Source organism: Lupinus angustifolius, chromosome LG04, assembly GCF_001865875.1.
Source record: "Lupinus angustifolius cultivar Tanjil chromosome LG04, LupAngTanjil_v1.0, whole genome shotgun sequence".
Taxonomy (NCBI): Eukaryota; Viridiplantae; Streptophyta; class Magnoliopsida; order Fabales; family Fabaceae; genus Lupinus; species Lupinus angustifolius.
Genome location: NC_032012.1, coordinates 6,193,494 through 6,213,052, shown reverse-complemented (window position 1 = coordinate 6,213,052; position 19,559 = coordinate 6,193,494). Strand labels below are relative to the sequence as shown.

At 34.3% G+C, this 19,559-nt stretch overlaps 2 protein-coding genes across 3 annotated transcripts; one reads left to right on the top strand and one right to left on the bottom strand.

Moving 5' to 3' along the window:
- LOC109345321 (phospholipase A I) lies at positions 1,381–9,485 on the bottom strand. The gene is made up of 19 exons (XM_019584250.1): positions 9,305–9,485; positions 8,667–9,269; positions 7,981–8,128; positions 7,543–7,621; positions 7,293–7,446; positions 6,990–7,196; positions 6,662–6,907; positions 6,415–6,577; positions 6,068–6,328; positions 5,846–5,967; positions 5,383–5,544; positions 4,825–5,017; positions 4,573–4,709; positions 4,198–4,336; positions 3,790–3,984; positions 3,227–3,695; positions 2,917–3,133; positions 2,747–2,836; positions 1,381–2,229 (listed from the first exon to the last, which is right to left on the bottom strand). The coding sequence occupies exons 1-19, from the start codon at positions 9,458–9,460 to the stop codon at positions 1,786–1,788; spliced, it is 4,185 nt and encodes a 1,394-aa protein (XP_019439795.1). The 5' UTR covers positions 9,461–9,485; the 3' UTR covers positions 1,381–1,785.
- Positions 14,138–17,343, top strand: LOC109345320 (E3 ubiquitin-protein ligase RHF1A-like). Of its 2 annotated transcripts, none has more exons than XM_019584248.1 (8): positions 14,138–14,449; positions 15,167–15,213; positions 15,345–15,407; positions 15,539–15,647; positions 15,764–16,095; positions 16,203–16,310; positions 16,388–16,718; positions 16,954–17,343. In XM_019584248.1, the coding sequence occupies exons 1-8, from the start codon at positions 14,291–14,293 to the stop codon at positions 16,978–16,980; spliced, it is 1,176 nt and encodes a 391-aa protein (XP_019439793.1). In that variant the 5' UTR covers positions 14,138–14,290; the 3' UTR covers positions 16,981–17,343. The 2 variants fall into 2 exon arrangements, with proteins under 2 accessions (XP_019439793.1, XP_019439794.1); XM_019584249.1 differs by having other exon boundaries at positions 14,139–14,449; positions 15,770–16,095.

The following is a 19,559-nucleotide window of genomic DNA, read 5'->3' as shown; positions in this document are numbered from 1 at the left end:
TTTATTTTTTTGAAGATAGTGAGATTTTACGCTACTATTGGTAGAAAGGTGAAATTTCATTGTGATGTTCATGATATTTTTTGGGTAAAGTTTATTAAATCTGCTGTCCTGTCCAATTGGTACATTCACTATTGGATTATTTAGGAGAAAAATCATAACGTGTTGCGTGTGCTTTGGCAACATAGAGTTAGTAAAAAAAAACTTATTTCCCAAAAATAAGTCAATAGCTTTGCTTTCTAGTACTCCACCTTATTACCAAGGTAAAGACTAATTCCTTTACTGCAAATGGTACCCCCAACAATTGATTCTGCAAGAAATTGAACTAGTGTACATTGACAAGGAACTCCTTGAGATCTAGCTTGTCTATCACCAAATCAACAACTTGATTGTAATTAATAGCTTTGTTTGGTTGGATATGATTTTTTATAATTAAAAACATATTATGTAGAGAAAAAGATGTATGGGCGGATGATGTATTGTAAATATATTATTCACCATTTATATCTAAGGGGAGGGATCCACTTACTCTTCATCCTAACCATCAATTCTAAGGAAATCCAATTATTTAAATTAGTGAGTAGATCTAAAACATCAAATGTCCCTAGAATTGATACGTAGAATGAAGAGTGAGTTTAAAAAACTTACTTTTGGAGTAAGTGGATCCCCACTCTATATCTAACATCATTAACTTTTAAATATAAATAATACAAATGAATGATAAATAATATACTAATTAAATATAAATCTTTATGTAACAATGCTATTACACTCTATTATATAAGCTCTAATTTGATAAGTCTAACAAAAATAACTTAAAACTTATAAACTATGAGCTTTTAAGTTATTAGTTTTTGACCAATTCTCAGCAAATTTATCATCCATACACTTTTACCTTCTAATTTTCATTAGTTATGCCAAATGTAATATAAAAGTCCACTAATCCAATCCCGATTGTGTGGACCTGATATTACTAAAGAGGAAGTTTTGATTTTCATAAAACTGCCCACAGTGTATAATGTTCTGCAGCCACTTATAGCAAGGTTCGAGCTCAACCCACTGTTATTAAGTGTTAACTTTCATGAGTTGAAGTCACTTTTACAATTATGCGGGCTTATATATAACGGTTCACCACTCTTGAAATATCTTAGAAGATGTTTTAAGTTGTTTTTCTATTAAAAAAAAGGCAAGGACACTATAAAAGATACTATAACAACAATGAAGTCTTCTGTCTCATTAAACAGGGACACCATCATAATATTCTATCATTCATTTTCTTAGATGATTATGTCACTTAGGCAACATCGGTATTAAGTTATTTCGTCATCACTATAAATATAAACCCTTTTGTATAAAATTTCATGACAACATAAAATAGTAAAATACAAAGGATATGAGCAGTTTGTTGTAGTTCTTAAATATACTCAACTTTACAGTTCACAGTCCAGGGCCGGTATATATGGTTGTGAAGGTCATATAAATGATTTTTCCTATAACATATGGGGAGGTATCAGAGTCTCAACATCCAGCAGAGATAGAAACTGACCATTTCCAAGTTTATGATACAATGCCATAATAACACAACAAAGGAAAATGGCAATAAAAATGAGAGACTACCCTATCTCATGCAGTGCACAAACAATGCACATCTTCACGAGCCGCAAAATTGGACATCCATTGTAAATTCTATATTGTCTTTTTCTTCATTCAATTTTTTTTGGTCTGTTTCTCTGCCCCTCCCCTTTGTTTTTTGTTTTTATTTTGTTTCTTTAGGTTAAAATGAACAAATTATTGTATGCTGGGAAGATGACACACATACCCTAGTCTCCGATGTGAGGCGAGAGCATGTTGCAAAGCAAGATTGGTACTAGCACCCTCCCTAAACAATGAATCATATAGCCGACAGACAAATTGAGACAGTTCCTCTTCATCATCATCCCAAAGAGACAAAGTGCAGTCACCGATTTTCTCTTGATCACTATCTTCCCAGTCACTTAATGGACTATCAGGTGCAGCCTCGTCATCTGCTTCATCCTCTCCGATTTCAAACTTGCCATTCTCCATAGCATTCAAGTCTCCGGTACCATCAAAGGTAGCCATCTGAGACTCTGGGGGTTCGTTTGAAGGGCAAATGACAGCTTTAGCGCCAGAATCTAGAAAGGCCTTGATAAGAGCTGGAGTAGGTCCATATGTTCCTGTGCATATTATGATCCTGTCTCTCCAGTCTCCAACCTAGATTATTCAAGACATCAATAAAAAGAGAATGACATACATCAGTCAAAACATTTCCCTGAATGTGACACAAGATTTACTTCAAGGTTCAAACAACTTGTAAGACACAAGGAGTCCTACCAGGCTTGGGAGTCAGGATACTACACTAAGAGTCAAGGATTACATATTTACATTTTTAAGAGGTTTTTGTGTAACTTGCTTTCTTGTACGCTGTAGTTAATTTAATTTTATAATTCCTAAATGGTGTAGGCAGGAGGTCATGTGATTTAAAAGGTCTTATAGCTTGTAATATAAAAGCTAAACCTCAGCCTTCCTAGAACATTTTTCCTGAATCTTAAATCTAGAATTAACAAGAAAAACTTGTCATTGCTGGTTTGTTACACCCGAAGAGCCAGCCCAACGGCTATCTTTAGCTCATTCTTCTATAAATCCATCTTTATTCCTTGGGAGAAACTCATTTAGACTTTTACTCTTTACCAGAAACTCCATATAAATCAGTTGGGAGTAAATCACTTACCATCTGTCGAACATCATCAGGTGACAAGTGCATACATGGGACTGTCCTTCGGAACATATAGGAACCAATTTCTTGATCATCTTCCATAACCTTTAAAAAATACTATCAAACTTAGCTTTCTCATAGCTAGTATGATTTTAGAAAGCTACAAATAAGGGTAGAAGACATACTAAGGTTTGACGGCCTAGATAGCGGTGGATGATGCCTCCAATTTGGAAATAAGTTTTAAAGGCAACCAAATCAGAAATGGTAGAAACATTTCCCAGCAGAGATGCACCCTCTTTGCGATGGCTCGTCATTGTTGACAATAAACTGAATTTCACACTTCGTAGAAATTTTTCAGCAAGCTCTCCAGGTTCAGCAACCACGAATACATCATTTTGCCAACTAAATAAATAGCCACCACCAATATCATCCCCCACTCAAATTGAGAAAAAACAATAAAAAGAGAGCAACAACAAGGAACTCATAGGACATTACCTCACAATTAAGCCATCTGAGTCATTTTGAAGGGCCAAATGTACAACACCCAATTGTGGTGAATTCTGCAATTTCTCATGCAATGACCTGACAGGCAAAGAGAGCTGTTTAAGTCCCCGGGGAGACATTGGAGGTGTGGCAGCTGCTTTTCCCGATTGGCCATCTAAACTTAATGGTGGAACCAGATCAATTCGTCCAATCCTCTGACCAATATCAGGACTATATACAAGTGGACTTGACGGGAGGCTTGCTGTAAACAGAGGCGACGCAAATGGAGTTGGGAATGTTGTTGCTGGCATTGTCCTTGCAGTCCCAGACAAACCCTGCATGAGGGACAATCGTATCCCACTCCGAGCACAAAATGACTCAAGCTCCCTAGCATGGTGCTTCACTCTACTGGAATCTGGATTATTTAAAGCTTCCACGAGTAATACATTCCGCCTCCACCCTAAAGTAGGGCCAGAAGCACCTGATAATGCAGAATAAAAAGAATCATAATTTTTAAAATTAGGGATCACCGATAATGAGATTTTGCAGGATAAAAAGCATAAAAGCTGTAATACCCTCATTTGTCGGGGGTACTTTAGATCTTTGATTCTCTGACCACTTCTCTTCATGGTGGAAAGGCAGAAGCAATCTCTCACAGACATTTTCAAATGCTTGATGATTATTTTGTATATATTCGTCAACTGCAGACTCCAACTTCAGCCAGTTAGTTGGATCTGTCTCATCAAGTTCCATATCACAACGTTCATCAACTGCGAGGCAAAGCACAGAGAACACTGATTGAGAATTAAAGTTCTTCCAAGAATAGCTATTCTTTAATGAGACTTCCCTATTAAACAAGTACATAAAATGAAATTAAAATTAGAAGAAAAAGTAAATTATTGAAACTTGACTCAAATATGATTAGTAGGAGAGAAAAATAAACGTTCTTCCATTTTCCTCACTCCAAAACACAAGCATATTACCAGGATTGAACCGAAAATACTGTATCTCAGGAAGCATAGGTAGCAGTGTACTTAAAGCTTCCTCCACCCGATCAACGGAGCATGCACTCTCAATCAACACCTGCCCTGTATCCAAATACCGCCAACCCCCTTTCCGCATCTACAAAAGCATATATGTAAGATAATTAAGTAAATTGTAACTTAAGAGCTTCAATAGCCAATTACATATCTGTTAAAGTCAAGATCACTAATATAATGCTTTCTTTTAATGTTACACACATCTACCAGACTATAGAATCAAGTGTAAGACAACAATAATCTTTTAAAGATTTTATTTTTTTCCCCTACCAAATACATAATATATTGTAGAACAAACATGATGAGAAGAGTAACTACCCTTGTTGGAACAGAACCACACCCTAATGAAACCAGGCAATCAATTTTTGTGTCAGGCCACAGAAGTTGGGCTTCTCTTATGGCAAAAACTGTTGGATTATTTGCCACTATTGCACCATCTTGCCAGCGGTTGATATCTTAAGCCAAGTTGCAGGAAGAAAAGACAAGTCAGAGACATGACAGATCCTGGGGGGGGGGGCTAAAACTTAATAACAACTAACTCAATGCAAACAATAGCAGTGCAGTTAGTACCATCTGAGAAATCATCAAGGTAATAAGGAGCGGCAGATGATGCTCTGATAGCCTGCCACACTAGATGCTTGCAACTTCCAATGAATGCACTGCGCTTAGATCCAACTGGTGCACCGGTTGTAGGCGAACCTAATACGGTGGTCCCTAAACTTTCTGATGTCACAAGAGCCACCTCTGGTGTTCCAGCAGGGTACTGCGTTCAGGTAGCAAAAGTAAAGAGAGAGAGACTGAGATTAAAATAAATATTATTATTAACTAATGGAACTTGCTATTGCACACATAAGTGTATAATACCCAAGGTGAGTTGTCAAACATTTGTTGGTTGTCATAAGTACCATAAATGTTTGGAAATCCATCGAGTATAAACAACAAGCAATGATGTTAGACAATTCACATTGGATACTGACAACGACAACCTTGAAGAAAAAAGTGGGGTACCAGAGTGGTTACCTTAAATAATAATAAATAATACATTAACAATCATGAATTACTGTCATCTGTAGCCATTTACAAACATTGTCAATACATATAAATATCACAAAAAGTATGCCCTCCCACCTGATAATTGCGGAATATGAATGGTTGTGCTGGCATGACGCTCACCAAGGATGATACAACAAAAACTTTAGGCACATTTTTTACAGCAGAATCTATCATTAGATCACCATCCTCATCAGCACACATTTCCTTCAATAGACTCTCAAACTGATCAGCACTGTGCTGCAAGACAACAAAACATAATTCTAATTTTAGGGCAAGGAACGTGGAACTTCATAGATGATAGACACATCTATTTAAATATCAGCTAGCTTTTGACAAAAAACACAGCATGCCCTCATAGTCTTCAAACATATAACATACTAGAAAACATAAAATTTAATAATGTTAGGTATCTCAAGTTCTCCCGAATTTCTCAAATACATCCTTCTATGATGTTAAACCAATATATTGAGAAGAATTACAGAACTGTTCAAAAAATTACTTCACTAATACAACAACATAAAAAGAGAGAGGTACATACTTTTGATCCATGAACGACAACTCTAAAACTCTGTGATGAACTCTTATAAAGTTGATCTAACTTTTCTCTCCACGTAGCAGCTTCGTTGTCCTTGGGCACAGGCTCAGCAAAAACAAGCTTCCCTGGTTCATGATGCTAGTCAATATTTTATCCAGAATTGCAGGCAAACTAACTGATCAAAAAACAGAAATAGTTCATGTCATCCTTAGGCAGCATTCTCACCAAGATTTTTGTATATATCTTCACATTTTTCCAAATCCATTAATTTAATCCCAAGGGCAACAGCTAGCATTCCACCCGTTGATGTGCCACATATTAAATCAAACAACTCGTGTATTCGCTTTCCAGTTCCCTTCTCAATTTCTTTTAGAATTTTTACAGTTGCTAAACCTTTCATCCCACCTCCATCCATTGAGAGTATGCGAAGTCCTTGTTTTGGTACTTGTCTCCCTCTTATTGCACGCCGCAGGTTTTCATTTTCCCCTATAAAAGCACAAAATGAGGAAGCCTACTCAGTAATCAGGTAAAACATTCTGGAAAAGACAGAAAATTTATATACAGAGACAAACCAAGAATTGCCAAAGCACGAGCTGCAGCTTTATAAACACGTGGCTCAGTTAAAACAGTTAGGCGTAAGAGAAGTTCTCGCAAGTTTTCAGAAGTAACAAGTATACGGCGATTCTCCAGACAGAAGGCCAAATTACCAACAGCTAACAGAGCTAGCCTTTGTACCTATAAAAGGACAAACATTAAAGTTAAAGCACCAAAAATAAATAACTTCAACCATTAGCTATCAAAATAAACTAACAAACTTGCCTCTGGATCTGTATGGGCACACAAATTTTTCAAAGATTTCAAAACATCCTTGTTCAACATCTTCTCAGCCACAGTATCAGATGTAAAAGCCATTTTCACCACAACTTGCAATACAGATATTACCTCCTCCTGACCCATAGATTTCAGAACTGCTCCAATAGGTCGCATGATATCTGCTTTAATCAGCTGCAATGCGACAGAAACATCAGAGGCGAGAGCTGAAAGAGCAGAGCAGGCTTGTTCAACCTGCAAAATATAAAGCATGGTCATGATCACTGAATATTGCAGAATAAATAAAAATTGTATGTCTAGAACAACTAATGCGTACCACATGACGGTTGTCACTGCTAATCATACTTATAAGCTGCCGCACTGCATTCTCATCTTTACCAACAACCACTCTGTTTCCTTGGTCTTGCATTATCTTTGCAAGTGCAGATGCTAGTAATGGGTGATGGCAAGACGAAAAACGAAATATAAGAGAGAAGAAGGCACTGAGCTTATGCTTAGATGCAAAATAAGAACTGTTTTCCATCTGCAATTACCAGAGAAAGCACATTTGACTGGATATGTAATAGGTTTTAAAAGAATAAAGCAAAAAAATAGTCAAGTTAGTTTGTGAAAATGCTACCTCTATTTGCACATTCACTGATCTCAAATTTTCATCAGCCACAACCCTAATATTTGCAAGAGATAGGTGGCGGAGTTTGAGAAGGGGCAAAATTTCAGGAAGAAATTCAAGAGGATTACCAAATAGCCTAAGAACCCGTAACTCAGCCATGGCCCTGTCATAAATATAGGGTAAAATAAAAATAAGGCCGGAAGAATACATGGAGCCTAAAATACAAAGTATTTTACATTAAATTGTCAGATCCAATGACCTGAAGTCAAGAAGAGGCCGAACAAGTTTGTTATGCTCCAATGACAATTCCACCAACTGAACACATTGTCTCAGTTCCACTGCTCAAAATACTAAATGTTAGATACATCAATCAGAAGACCTCAGTTGCTTCAGGAAATATCTAAATACCAGCGATTCAGGGATGGACACCAAATTTGCTCCCTAAATCCATGTGGGCCAAATTAGTGCATTGCTGCAGCTAGTGTAGGCTAGCATTGTCAAATAGAATCAAACTTTCCCTATTTATGTGCACTTAAAAGCCTATAGTTATCTACCATCAGCATGGTTTGTTACTTTTAAGGTAGTGTTGTCTGTCAAATCAGTATACTTGATACTTCTTCTCTTCTACTAGATACACAAAAAAAATAGGAATTTACTATCACCCATACTGGTGGTAATTCAGACATGAAAAGCTTACCAGGGACTGAGATAAGCATGTTGTTATCAACTCTGAGCACTTTTATGCTTCTCAGCTCACCAAGCTCAGGTGGTAAAACTGTTATTTTGTTGTTATTCAGATAAAGTTTCTCAATGTATGGTAATTGAGTAAGCTCTACTGGAAATACCTGTCCATAAGCATACATTTAAAAACTCCCCAATCCAACAAAATAGAGTCCAACTTCCAACCAAATTACAAAAATCAAATCCAATCCTAAACACCAAGAAAATAAAAGGCAAACTAACATAATGGCACAATTCGAATCTTTCCATATGTAATATGTTAACCCAGAAATATGCACATCTAACTCTTTCAATTTGGAAATTATACTCCATACCACATCAATGTCCACAACCAGCATATTTACAAAATCACAAAGGCACAAATTTCTATTCCACAAAAAGAAGAAACTCATAAAGATTAAAACTATGTAGCACTGATCCTTCAAAATGTTTGTCCTATCAATATACAATAAGCATCATATCAGATAATTCCATACTTTTTTGGATATTTTCTGTCTATAGTCTATACATCTTTCAACTATGTTATGAAAATTTTCAGCATCAATGCATGAATGCATCTGTATCTCATTGCATCTATTGTACATGTGAGATTGCAAAAAATAGAGCATCAAAACAAAGCCTAATTAAGCTGACAACACTCACAGACAAACCACATGCACAGAGATTAAGCACAGCAACACTCCTCCAATGATCACCGGAACCAGCAACTCCCTCCGTCAAATTCGACCGTAAAAGTCGAATCAAAACCCCGGTCCCATCACTATGGTGTCCAGAGGCAACAGTCTTACTCATCGTAACCGCCCTGAGCGACTCCCTTCTCTTAACAACCTTCATATCCAAATCCACACGCTCCTCACCATTCTGCGTCCTCAGCTCCACAACCACGGTGTCCTGCGGCATCGGCAACGCCACCATGAGCTGCGATTGAAGTTTCAAAGCAACCTGATCCTCATCCTCCGACGATGACCAATCCAATTCGATTCGGAATCCAGGCTCCTGATCCTGCGAGATCAGCGACGACGACGAAGACGAAGACGAAGATGATGAAGAAGAAGACGATGAGATTCGGGAAATAGGTTCGGGTGGATCTTCGGTGCCGTAGTTGAGAGTGAGATGGAAGATCTCGGAAGGTCGCTTCCATCCCAAACCCCAAGACATAGTGAGGAATGGTTCAGAATCAATTAGGAATGGTTGAGAAAGAGAAATTGAGAGGAAAAGATCATTGGAATGAGGAGAAAGGAGAATGTGAGGAATGAAACGATGAGAGGGAAAAGGGAAATGAGAATGTGGTAATTGGTGAAGCTTTTTGTTGCAGGGGAAGTGGGAAGAGAGAAAGTGGGTGGAAAGTGAAGAAATTGGTTGGGGAGGGTGATGAAGCTCAATACGATGTCGTTTTTGGCGTCGGGAGATGGCTGCGTCGTATTTAATTTCTTCATAACAATATTCACAAGGACAATTTCATATTTTGCCCCCTCAGAAAGGATGAAAAAATTAGCTGAAATATTATGAAAATTTAGTTTTGAGTCGATTTCAATATAAATAAATTTTTGGATTTAAGATGGGATAATATCACATTTTTTTAGTAAAATATATTGTAATATTAATGTAAAGATTTATATATGATTGATTTATTATTTATCAATCATTTATATTAATTTTTTAAAGATCTAATGACGATTAAATATGAATGATGGATCATACACTAATAGTATATAAAATTTATATATCTTACACCTAAGTAAAAAAAGTATCATACGAAATATTTTATGATTGGTTGAAAAAATTATTTAAATAAAAAATTAATAATTAAATATTTTTTTACCAATTAATAGTAATAGACACTTAGAATAATAAGTTTTTGTGAAAGGACAAGTGTTATATGCTCTCCAATTAAAATTTATGAAAGTGACTTAACAATTTCAAATTTATATTTCTCGTTACTTCAAATGACAATTATTAATATATGTATATATAAATAAATAAATAAAGAGAAATATGACTTTCAAATCACTTAGAAATTGTGTAGTATTTCTTCTGAAAGGTTTAATGTGTTTTTATGAGTTTAATTAAAGATGGGGTCATTTGATTTTGGTCCCAATAAAAACTGATATGGTCTAATTTATTGTAAAGTTGTTTATTTGATTTTAATCGATAGTGTTAGTTGGTACTGTATATTTTTTAATTTTTCTAATTCATTTAATGTTTTGACATTTTGGATTTGATTATAGTAATAATGTTAATGATTTGAATTTGGTCTTCTAATGAATTTGAGTTTTGAATTTTGTTTTTTACATATCAATACTCAACACACTCCATCTATTGACAGTGATTGAATTTAAAATAAACGAGTTTACATGAACATTAACCATAACTTTTTCTATGGGAACTAAAATTTGATGACTCTAGTTTTTTATGTACTAAAATCATGTTTATGGACTTGCAAAAAAGAGAGTCTACATGTAAGTTAACTCATCTTTTTCAACCCGTGACCATAAATAGAGAAATTTTAAAGGCTAATTTTATAATAAAAAATGGGTACATTGCTAATTTTATAAAATGATATACCTTTAGTCATTAAAAAGAGTTTATAAAGAAAAAGTACATTTGTGATTATATCCATGATACGTTTTTTTCCTGAGAATTATTAGGATTCTCAAAAGTTTACCAACTTATTTAAATTTACTTTAAATATATAGGAATTAGGTTGAATTTATTTAAGTGTGAAGTCTCACATTGAATATGCGGGGAGGAGTGAAAGAGTTTATAAGAAGTAAAGACTCATCAAACTAATGCCTTAAGGTTTTGGTTCAAGACGTGGTGTCTCACTTGGAACTTCTCTGATAGCAGTCTGGTCCAACAATTTATCTGAATTTTTTAAAACATTGGAGAACTTATATTTGAGAAATGGATAAGTCACTTAAGAAGAGATCTAACTATAATTTGTATGCATCCATGGTCCAATTTCACAAACTTTTTTTAGTTCAAAGACTTATTTAAGTTTCCCTGCATAAAGTACTGGAGTGAACGAGTAATTAAACCTAAATATTGTCCCATTTTTCATTTTCTTGGTATGTTCCCCACCAACAAGGCATTGGTATGGTGTAAGGCCTTGATAAATTCTAAAAAATCTAAAATGTTAAAGGTTCAATTCCCGTAAGCAACATTTGTTGAGAGGGCAAGGACACATTCCGAAAGAATTAGTTTCTAAGCTATATGGTGAGAAGATATTTATGGTAGTACCAAAACAACAATGTTCCCATTATGCCTGCACAAGCCTCCTTATGTTGAGCAATGAAGTTTTTGTACCAAAATGAGGACAATCTTTGGGTTCTATTGAGAGTAGAATAGTCTACATGGTTAAGTCCAAACATTATTATGTATCCATTTGTTCACTCACAATTGTCAAGCAAGGACCACACAAAGTACCCTCTCACATCTACTCCATTCCTGTGCACATAAATTTGGAGTTAAAATTTGTTGAGTTTAGAACTAGTTACTTATTTGACCTATTAATTTTGTTGGGTATGTTCAAGCTTTTCCAATTTTGATGTGAACTTAAGGGTTTGACCACCCTATTGTATCATGTGAGTTAAGAGTAAAGTCACATATTGAATATAAATAGATGAACAAAAAAGTTTATAAGTAGGTAAGATTTATATAACTATTACTTTAAAATTTTGGTTTAAGATGTGATGTCTCCACTTTTCTAATCTCACAACTTTCAACTACAATTTCAAGTGTATACTACTTAAACTTACTTTTAGCGAGTTTAAAGTAAACTTCTCAATTTTTTTTGGTTTCCTATAAGTATCCTTGCAATATGTTCGAGTCGGGCATCCACAATTATGTGGAGCTAACTCTCCTAACATATATTTTTTTCATCCACAAAACTTGAACCTGAGATCTTATTTAAGGAGAATCAAACATGTACCACTTAAATCAACATCATTGGATAAAAACTTCTTAATTTAATACCAATATACCTTACAGCTGCTGCTAGTGAATCCAAGTAACTGCTCAAGTACTCCACGCTTTTGACATCATTGATTTTATTTTTAGGGGTTGGGTTGAGATTCTCCCTCATTCCAAATCTACCCAACTATCCCATTAATTTCAAAACTACAAAATCTTACTATCATATTGAAATAAACTGAAGTAAGAAATAAACAAGATTGTATGGTTAAAAATTAGTATAAATACATGTTTGGATTTTTAAATATAATTTTTTCAGAAAATTGTGAAAACAAAGATTAGACTATCAAAAGATATATAATAAAAAGAATAATAACCAAGTAGTTCAAACAAAATAGAAGTCCATTTTCACATTTGTTGAATTTGACGCAAGCTACTTTTATGCAAAATAGCACAATGTCCTAAGTTTAGGTTGAGAGAAGGATAGGACGAATTCCACATACTTCAGGATGTGAAGGACAATAAGAATGACTATTTTTGGTAGGATGGCAATGGTTCCAAACTTCCAATTTTGGGACTTGGCCCCAAACCGAGTTAAATATTTGTGTAGGTACTCGATGAGTCTGTTATTTATGGGTATCTATAAATTTGGAAAATAATTAAAATTTTATAAATTTGTGCATATAATTCTTATAATTATATGTGTTATCTTATAAAGCAAATAAATAAATGATAATAACAATTACAAAGTGTAATTAGATAGTATATAACTTAAGTGCCAAATTTTTACTAAAAATATAATTTAAAATAAGATAATAAAACATATCAAAATTTAAGGTCTTTCAATCAACATAACATTACATTGGAGTTATAGATTTTTTGATTTCTCACCGATATAGAGTTATAGATTAATAAATATAACATCATTTGTTAATAATATAACACAACAATTATGATAGAAAATATCTTTATGTTACTATATATATTTAGGGATTGTGGGTTTGTATAACTCATTAACTAGACTTGGACTCATTTAAAATTGGGTTTAAATTTTTTTGACCATAACTACTAGCGAATCTATAAACACAGATTCAGAATCAGTCTCATTACAGATATTACGAGCAGGTACTCAGTGATTCAGGTATCCATTTTCTCCTCTTTAGTTTTAGTAAAAAATTCATTGTACATAGAATTTTAAAAATGATTTTATAATTAAGATTAAAAAAACCTAAAAATAATCTTATATAAACAACCAAGGATAGTATTACCTTTAAAAGAGTTTTAAGTAACAAATGTAATTTATTGTCACAATTTCACATGTAAAATCCGTGTAAAAACTTTAACAACAACAGAAATAATAATTTAATTTTGATACACCACTAATCATCTATCATCATATTATAAATGGACATACACAATTTAGGTGGTTAATGACAACTCCTCTTCAGTACTGGAGAAATCAGTACTGAAATATGAGGTTGAGAATTTTTTAAAAAGTTTTTATTTATTTTTAATAGAAAATAACATATAATTATAGTCATTAAATTTTTTTTTGACCACATGTTATTATCTTATCCAGCACTGGACTCTCCTGGAAAGGATCCATTTCCGTGGTTAATAGGATGAAGAATCATTAAAATTGGAAAAACTAAACTAACAATATTATTTAAAAAAACACTAAAATAGAAAAAAATACTCCAACATTTTTTCCTAAATACATGTCACCATAACATTTTTAAATCAACATTTCCATTTTGCTTTCCTAAACATACTTTTATATTCTTCAAATAAAATAATGTCTCCTTATCACGACAAAAGAGTAATAATGAAGAAATCCTTGCACTAACAGCAAGATTCTATGCATGAAAAAATCTTAAACACCTCAATAATCTCTATCACTAAAACAAAAAATCTTGCACTTAGAAAAGAAAAAGAAGAAGAATCCAAAAAGCAAAGTACTAATCAATACAATTAACTAATAATAAGACACAATGAAACACATCAGAGAAGTTAATAACACAAAGAAAGCGAGTATAAAATTTATAAGATACAAAAAAGTTAGATTCTTTTAAATGACACTTATTATTAAGAATGACAATGAGATTAATTTCTTAAACAAAAAGATAAGATATTATTAGGAGAGAGTCATAAGTCAATTTCATCAAAGCGTCTGTATCGGTTTGTATCTGTTTATCCCTTCATTTCCCTCTTTCTCTTCTTTCTTTTATTTCTCTACTTTGACATTTTAGTAACACATTCTCTCTCTATCTCTCTCACTTTCTATTTCTAGGGTTCTTTTCTTCTTCTCTTTCACCTCAAAGTCTTCTCTATCAAAAAATACCCACTACCTAACAATGGCAACTTTTACATCTTCATCTTCATCAATGTCACAGATTCCAGTTCCACCCATTTCAGCTCCATCATCATCATCATCTTCTTCAGCTTTTGATGACTCTTATGAAGACTCTTGCAGTATATGTCTTGAACCCTTTAACATCAATGACCCATCCACTGTATGATCCATCACCCTTCTTATGTTTATTGATTTTGCATATGGGTTTTGGAAAAAGTTACCAACTTGAACAAGTCATCGCATACCCATTGGATTGTTCTTCAGTTCTATTGATTTTTCCAGAGTTTGACTTGTAATTGTTCAAGCTTTCATTTTTTTTGCTATAGGAACTGAGTATTTGTGTTTGTTAAAACTTAAGACTTCAGACTAAATTGTTCAAGCTTTCTTCAGTTCTAACCTTCATGCTTTTGGGGACTTATTTTGTTGATTAAGATTTTATATATTTAGTTTGATTGTGATATATTTGTGGATCTATTTCGGTGATAGTTTCTGCAATGATCCAAACCATTGGGAAATTATGCCATTCCATGCTGTTTGTTTAAGCAGAACTAGAATTGAACTCTACTACATATCTTACTTGTAGTTATGTGCATATTTGAAGAAGGTGATTGACAATTGTGTTGGGTTCTGTTTGTACTTCCAGCAATTAAATTAGAATCTAGATCTCAACGGGTATTCGAGGATTAGGATTATTAAATCCTGAGTGCAAATGTTTCTTCACCTGCTAGATATTTTGATGTCTAATTGTGCTTTGTGTATGGATGAGTTGTAACCTATACAAAATCAACCGAAGATTTACAATCCGTACTATATATTGGACAAGATATTGATGTCTAAACCTTGAACAGATATTGACATGTTCCTTTTTCAATTTCAGCTTACATGTTGCAAACACGAATATCACCTGCATTGCATTCTTGAATGGTAAGCCTAATTGCCTAATAAATTGGTCATGTTTGATCTTTTAGTAGAAGAAACTTGTGTTCTTTGGCAAGCATGGAGGCTGTTATGAATTGTGACTAGCTACTTCTAACATAACTCTTTCTTTTCTTCAGGTCACAGAGAAGCAAAGAGTGTCCAATATGTTCTCAATTTCTTGCTTTGAAAGACCCTTCCAGGTTTATATTCTCTTGCGAAATTCCTTCCCCCGCGCTCCAGTTTCTCGCTTTTAATCCTCCCTCTTGAATCCTTGATACATACCTTTTGTGCTATAGTTTGTAGTTTTCATCAATCACCTATCTCTTTGTAGCCAAGAGCTTCTTGCTGCAGTGGAGGCTGAGAAACACTTGAGATCAAGGAACATATACTCATCTTCATTCACTAGCTCCCGTCTCCCCCTTAATCGTAATGATCACCATGTGAGTGAGATATCTAAGAATCAATAGTATTACAGAACTATTTTGTTGTGTTAATATTTACCTGTATTGGTTTCCTGGATCCAAGTACCATATTATCATTCGTTGATGATCATCCGTTGCAGGATGATTCTTCCTCAGATGACTCTGGCTTTGACGAACAAATTATGCAACACCTAGTTGCTGTGGCTGAAAGTAGAGCTCATTTTGTTCACAGGCGAGAAAGGCAGAGATCGTCTGGAGTAGGCTCTTCAGAGGTTCTTGTTTTTAACTCTCCGGTGCATTTTTCGGGGATTCAACCAGTCCTTTCAACCTCACCATCTGGGGGAAGTTCACCAATTTCTGGTGTGCCCTCTGCTGTTGACATTCAACCACCCACATCTGTGTTCTCCCCTGTTAATGAGGCTGCAACAAATACTACTCTCCATAGTGATGCCCCTTTCAGACCCAGGTACCGGTTATATAAAGCTGCAGTATCAGTTATTGATCGGAGAGATTTTTCCTAGAGTGTTAACTTATGATCTTTCATATGTTCACTGTTTTCTTGATCACATTCAGAGTTTTCTATAGCCAGACAGCACCTGAGAATGCGAGGAGAATAAACACTTCTGAGATGTTCTCTGTCCCTGAGTCTTTCAAATCCAAGTTTTCTGCTGCTTCAGCCAGGTAAAAATGTTAGTGCATGCTTTCTTCTATGCTCCTATTACCCTTTAGTGCTAATATAATCTAAAATCTTGCAACAGATATAAGGAATCAATTTCCAAAAGTACACGTGGCCTTAAGGAGAAATTACTTGCTCAAAATGCCTCAGTAAAAGAGCTTAGTAAAGGTGTTCAACGTGAGATGAATGCAGGCATAGCTAGTGTTACACGGATGATTGAACGTCTTGATCTTACCTCAAAACGGCCCACTTCTCCTCTTATACCTGTCCAGAATGAGGGAACTTCAGCGTTCCCTGTAAAAGGGAAGTCTATTGAAGAACGTGGAGATATGGTCCATGATGTTGGTTTGGATGCTCCCTCACCCGTTTCTCGCATGGTTGCTAGTCATGTAGAAATTCCTCCACATGTTCAGGTTTCTCCTACAAAATCCCCTAGTTTTGTTCTTTGAAAATTAGTTCACTACGAAATGTTAACCGGTGCTGTAATTTCTACACATCCGGGTACAAGTAACTCATGAGATAATAAAACACCGTCCCAATTGGTCTAATATTTTCTTTACTTGAGTGCCTCCTTGGACTAGAGTTTTAAATGATATTTTTGCCCGAAAGGTAGCTAATACTTTTTATCTATTTTCTTTATTCATTCAGAGTGGACAAGATGCCCTGAAGACTTAACTCAGGGTGATGAATATTACTATACTGTCTCACTTGTTCAAGAAGTGCAAGAAATGACTTTGATAACCAATGTGCTTGTTGGTATGTGTCATTCATTGTTATAAATGGTCTTATGATTTATAGGAGTTCAAAAAACATGTAATGATCTTTGGGAAGATGATTTAATCCATACTTTCTGGTTTCTATGTTCCTTAAATGAAATAATTTTGGAGGTTCTCTGATTTGTGGTCTCTTTTAATGCTTTGTTCAAAAAAATGGACTTGGCTTTATTTGTGATGTTACTCTTGTAATGTTTTGTTTTTAAAATGTATTGACTACATAAATCTCTCATAGTGCTATGCACGTTGTTGAATAAAATGTTGGGAAAAGAAAATGAGATAATGTTATAAAAGTAGCAGTGTGAGGTGTGGTTGGGAAGTAGGTAGGAAAACTGAGTTTAGATTAACCGGCTACGGCCGGCTTGTGTGGTTGGCTCGATGATGACAGCCACCCATCACCTCAGTAACGACTATCATCACTGCAACCACCACAACCACCCACTTCCACCTCTACATGGCGGTGGTAGTAAAGGGTGTCACATGACAATAGTGAATGGTGTAATGCAGTGGTAGCAACTTACCTGATGATAATGAAGGGTGTTAATGAAGGATGGCCATAGAGATTGCATGACAGTGGTCACGGCACACGAAAATTACTAAGGGTTCATTTGCGAATTGAGTTTTGGAGGGAAATCAAAGGCTTTAGAGTTATTTTACAAGTATATTTTATGGTTCTGTAACTTTTCATTTATCTTTATTCTCCTCTACACCTTAACTCGCAAATAGACTGAAATTATAGACGAAAACTAGTTTTGGAGTTTGAAATTTTCAAAACTTCATACTACAGCAAATCAAATGGGAGTTAAGAGTTGTATAATATCCTATATATATTTGGATATTTTATTGTTTAGAGTGATCTATATAGTTTGAGTATTGTTGGAATAATGTTAAGTGGGCACATCTGTTGTCCCATAATGAGTACCACACCATATATCATGACATTGTGATTGAGTGAAAAATATATATATTTAAATTAAAATTTAATTTTGAAGTATTTTTCTCACAAGGTCATGTCACATAGCGTGACACTCATTGTGGGACAATAGATGTGCACCCAACTAATTATAAAATGTAAAATAACAACAAAATTTGTAATATGAATGATGAGAAAAGGGATCAGACAATAGAGTAGTTAAAAGGCCAAACTAATGGCATAGAAGTGAAAATTTCTTACTTTTTGTTAACTATCATTGGAGCATCAAACATGTCCTGAAGTGACAACAAAAGAGACATAATGCTAAAAGAACAAGTGAACAATCACAACAAAACCTCACACTTGATCAGCTAGGAAACATGAACATGTGAACTTTATTGCATGCAAACAAACAAACAAACTTCAAATCTGTACCAAAATGGTGTCTGCGCCTGAAACCTTGACATCATATGTAGCTTCTTCAAAAATTAAAAGCTTTAATCTTTAACCACCCCATCCTTTTTTAACTTAACAAATAGTAAGGATTAGAGTGTTTGATACACACAATCCATAATTAGAAAAGGTTTCTTGTATTTTGCTCAATAAAAAAAGGTTCTTGAATTCGTTGAGAGGATAAGTCTTAAGACTAAGCACCCAGGCTTATAAACTTGATTTTTTTTGTTCAAAATTTTCCCCAAATGAAAGAAGCTCTTCTAGGACTAATTTATTGTACACGAATTTTACTATTTTTTTACCTCACCTAGTAAGATTAAGACTTCATTATTACCATATTTTATCGGTTTTAGATAATTAGTTTGAGCACCTATCCTTCTCAGTTGGTTATTAAAATAAGAAGCACATGCATCCTTCTTCATGGTAGTAGCACTAGTTTTTCACAATTCTTAGACATGAGTAAAGAATAGTTCTTATAAAATAAACTATTCTTTCAAATTTTGTGGGATATGTTAGAGAGAAAATAAAAGTGTGTAAAAATTGTTTTGCTTAGGAAATTGGTTTTAGTGGGTTACAATATGTGAAGAAAATAATTATGTTGAGTGTGATGAAAGTTTCTTCTAAGAAAAAAAATGTCAGATTGAGACTCCTTGACAACCATTCTAAAGAGTAAGTCTTACTCTACAGAAAAAGTGTTCTGAGAATAATTGCTTGAAAATTTTATTATTAATTAAAGGCAAATCCCCTTTTTATGCTTGCAAATTTCTAATCTATACAAACTTTTTCCAATGGTGTGCCATAATAGGATCTAATTATAAAGTGAACAAGATAATTAATTTTTAGCTTTTTTTCTTTTTGATTTCTTGCAGAAAAAGCAATTGTTAGGAACTTTCCCTTTAGTATTCATTAACAAAAGTCTATCTCTCTTTATTTGATACTACTAGCTGTCCAAATTAAGATCTAGAAATACATGTCCAAATTCCAACCTTATCTTACTATATTCTTAGTGAACACATGAAAGCAAATGAACTGAACATGTTAAGTTGATAACTATATAAAACATACAAAAAGATAACTTAAAATTATATAATGAGTAGAAAGGAAACAAAGAAATA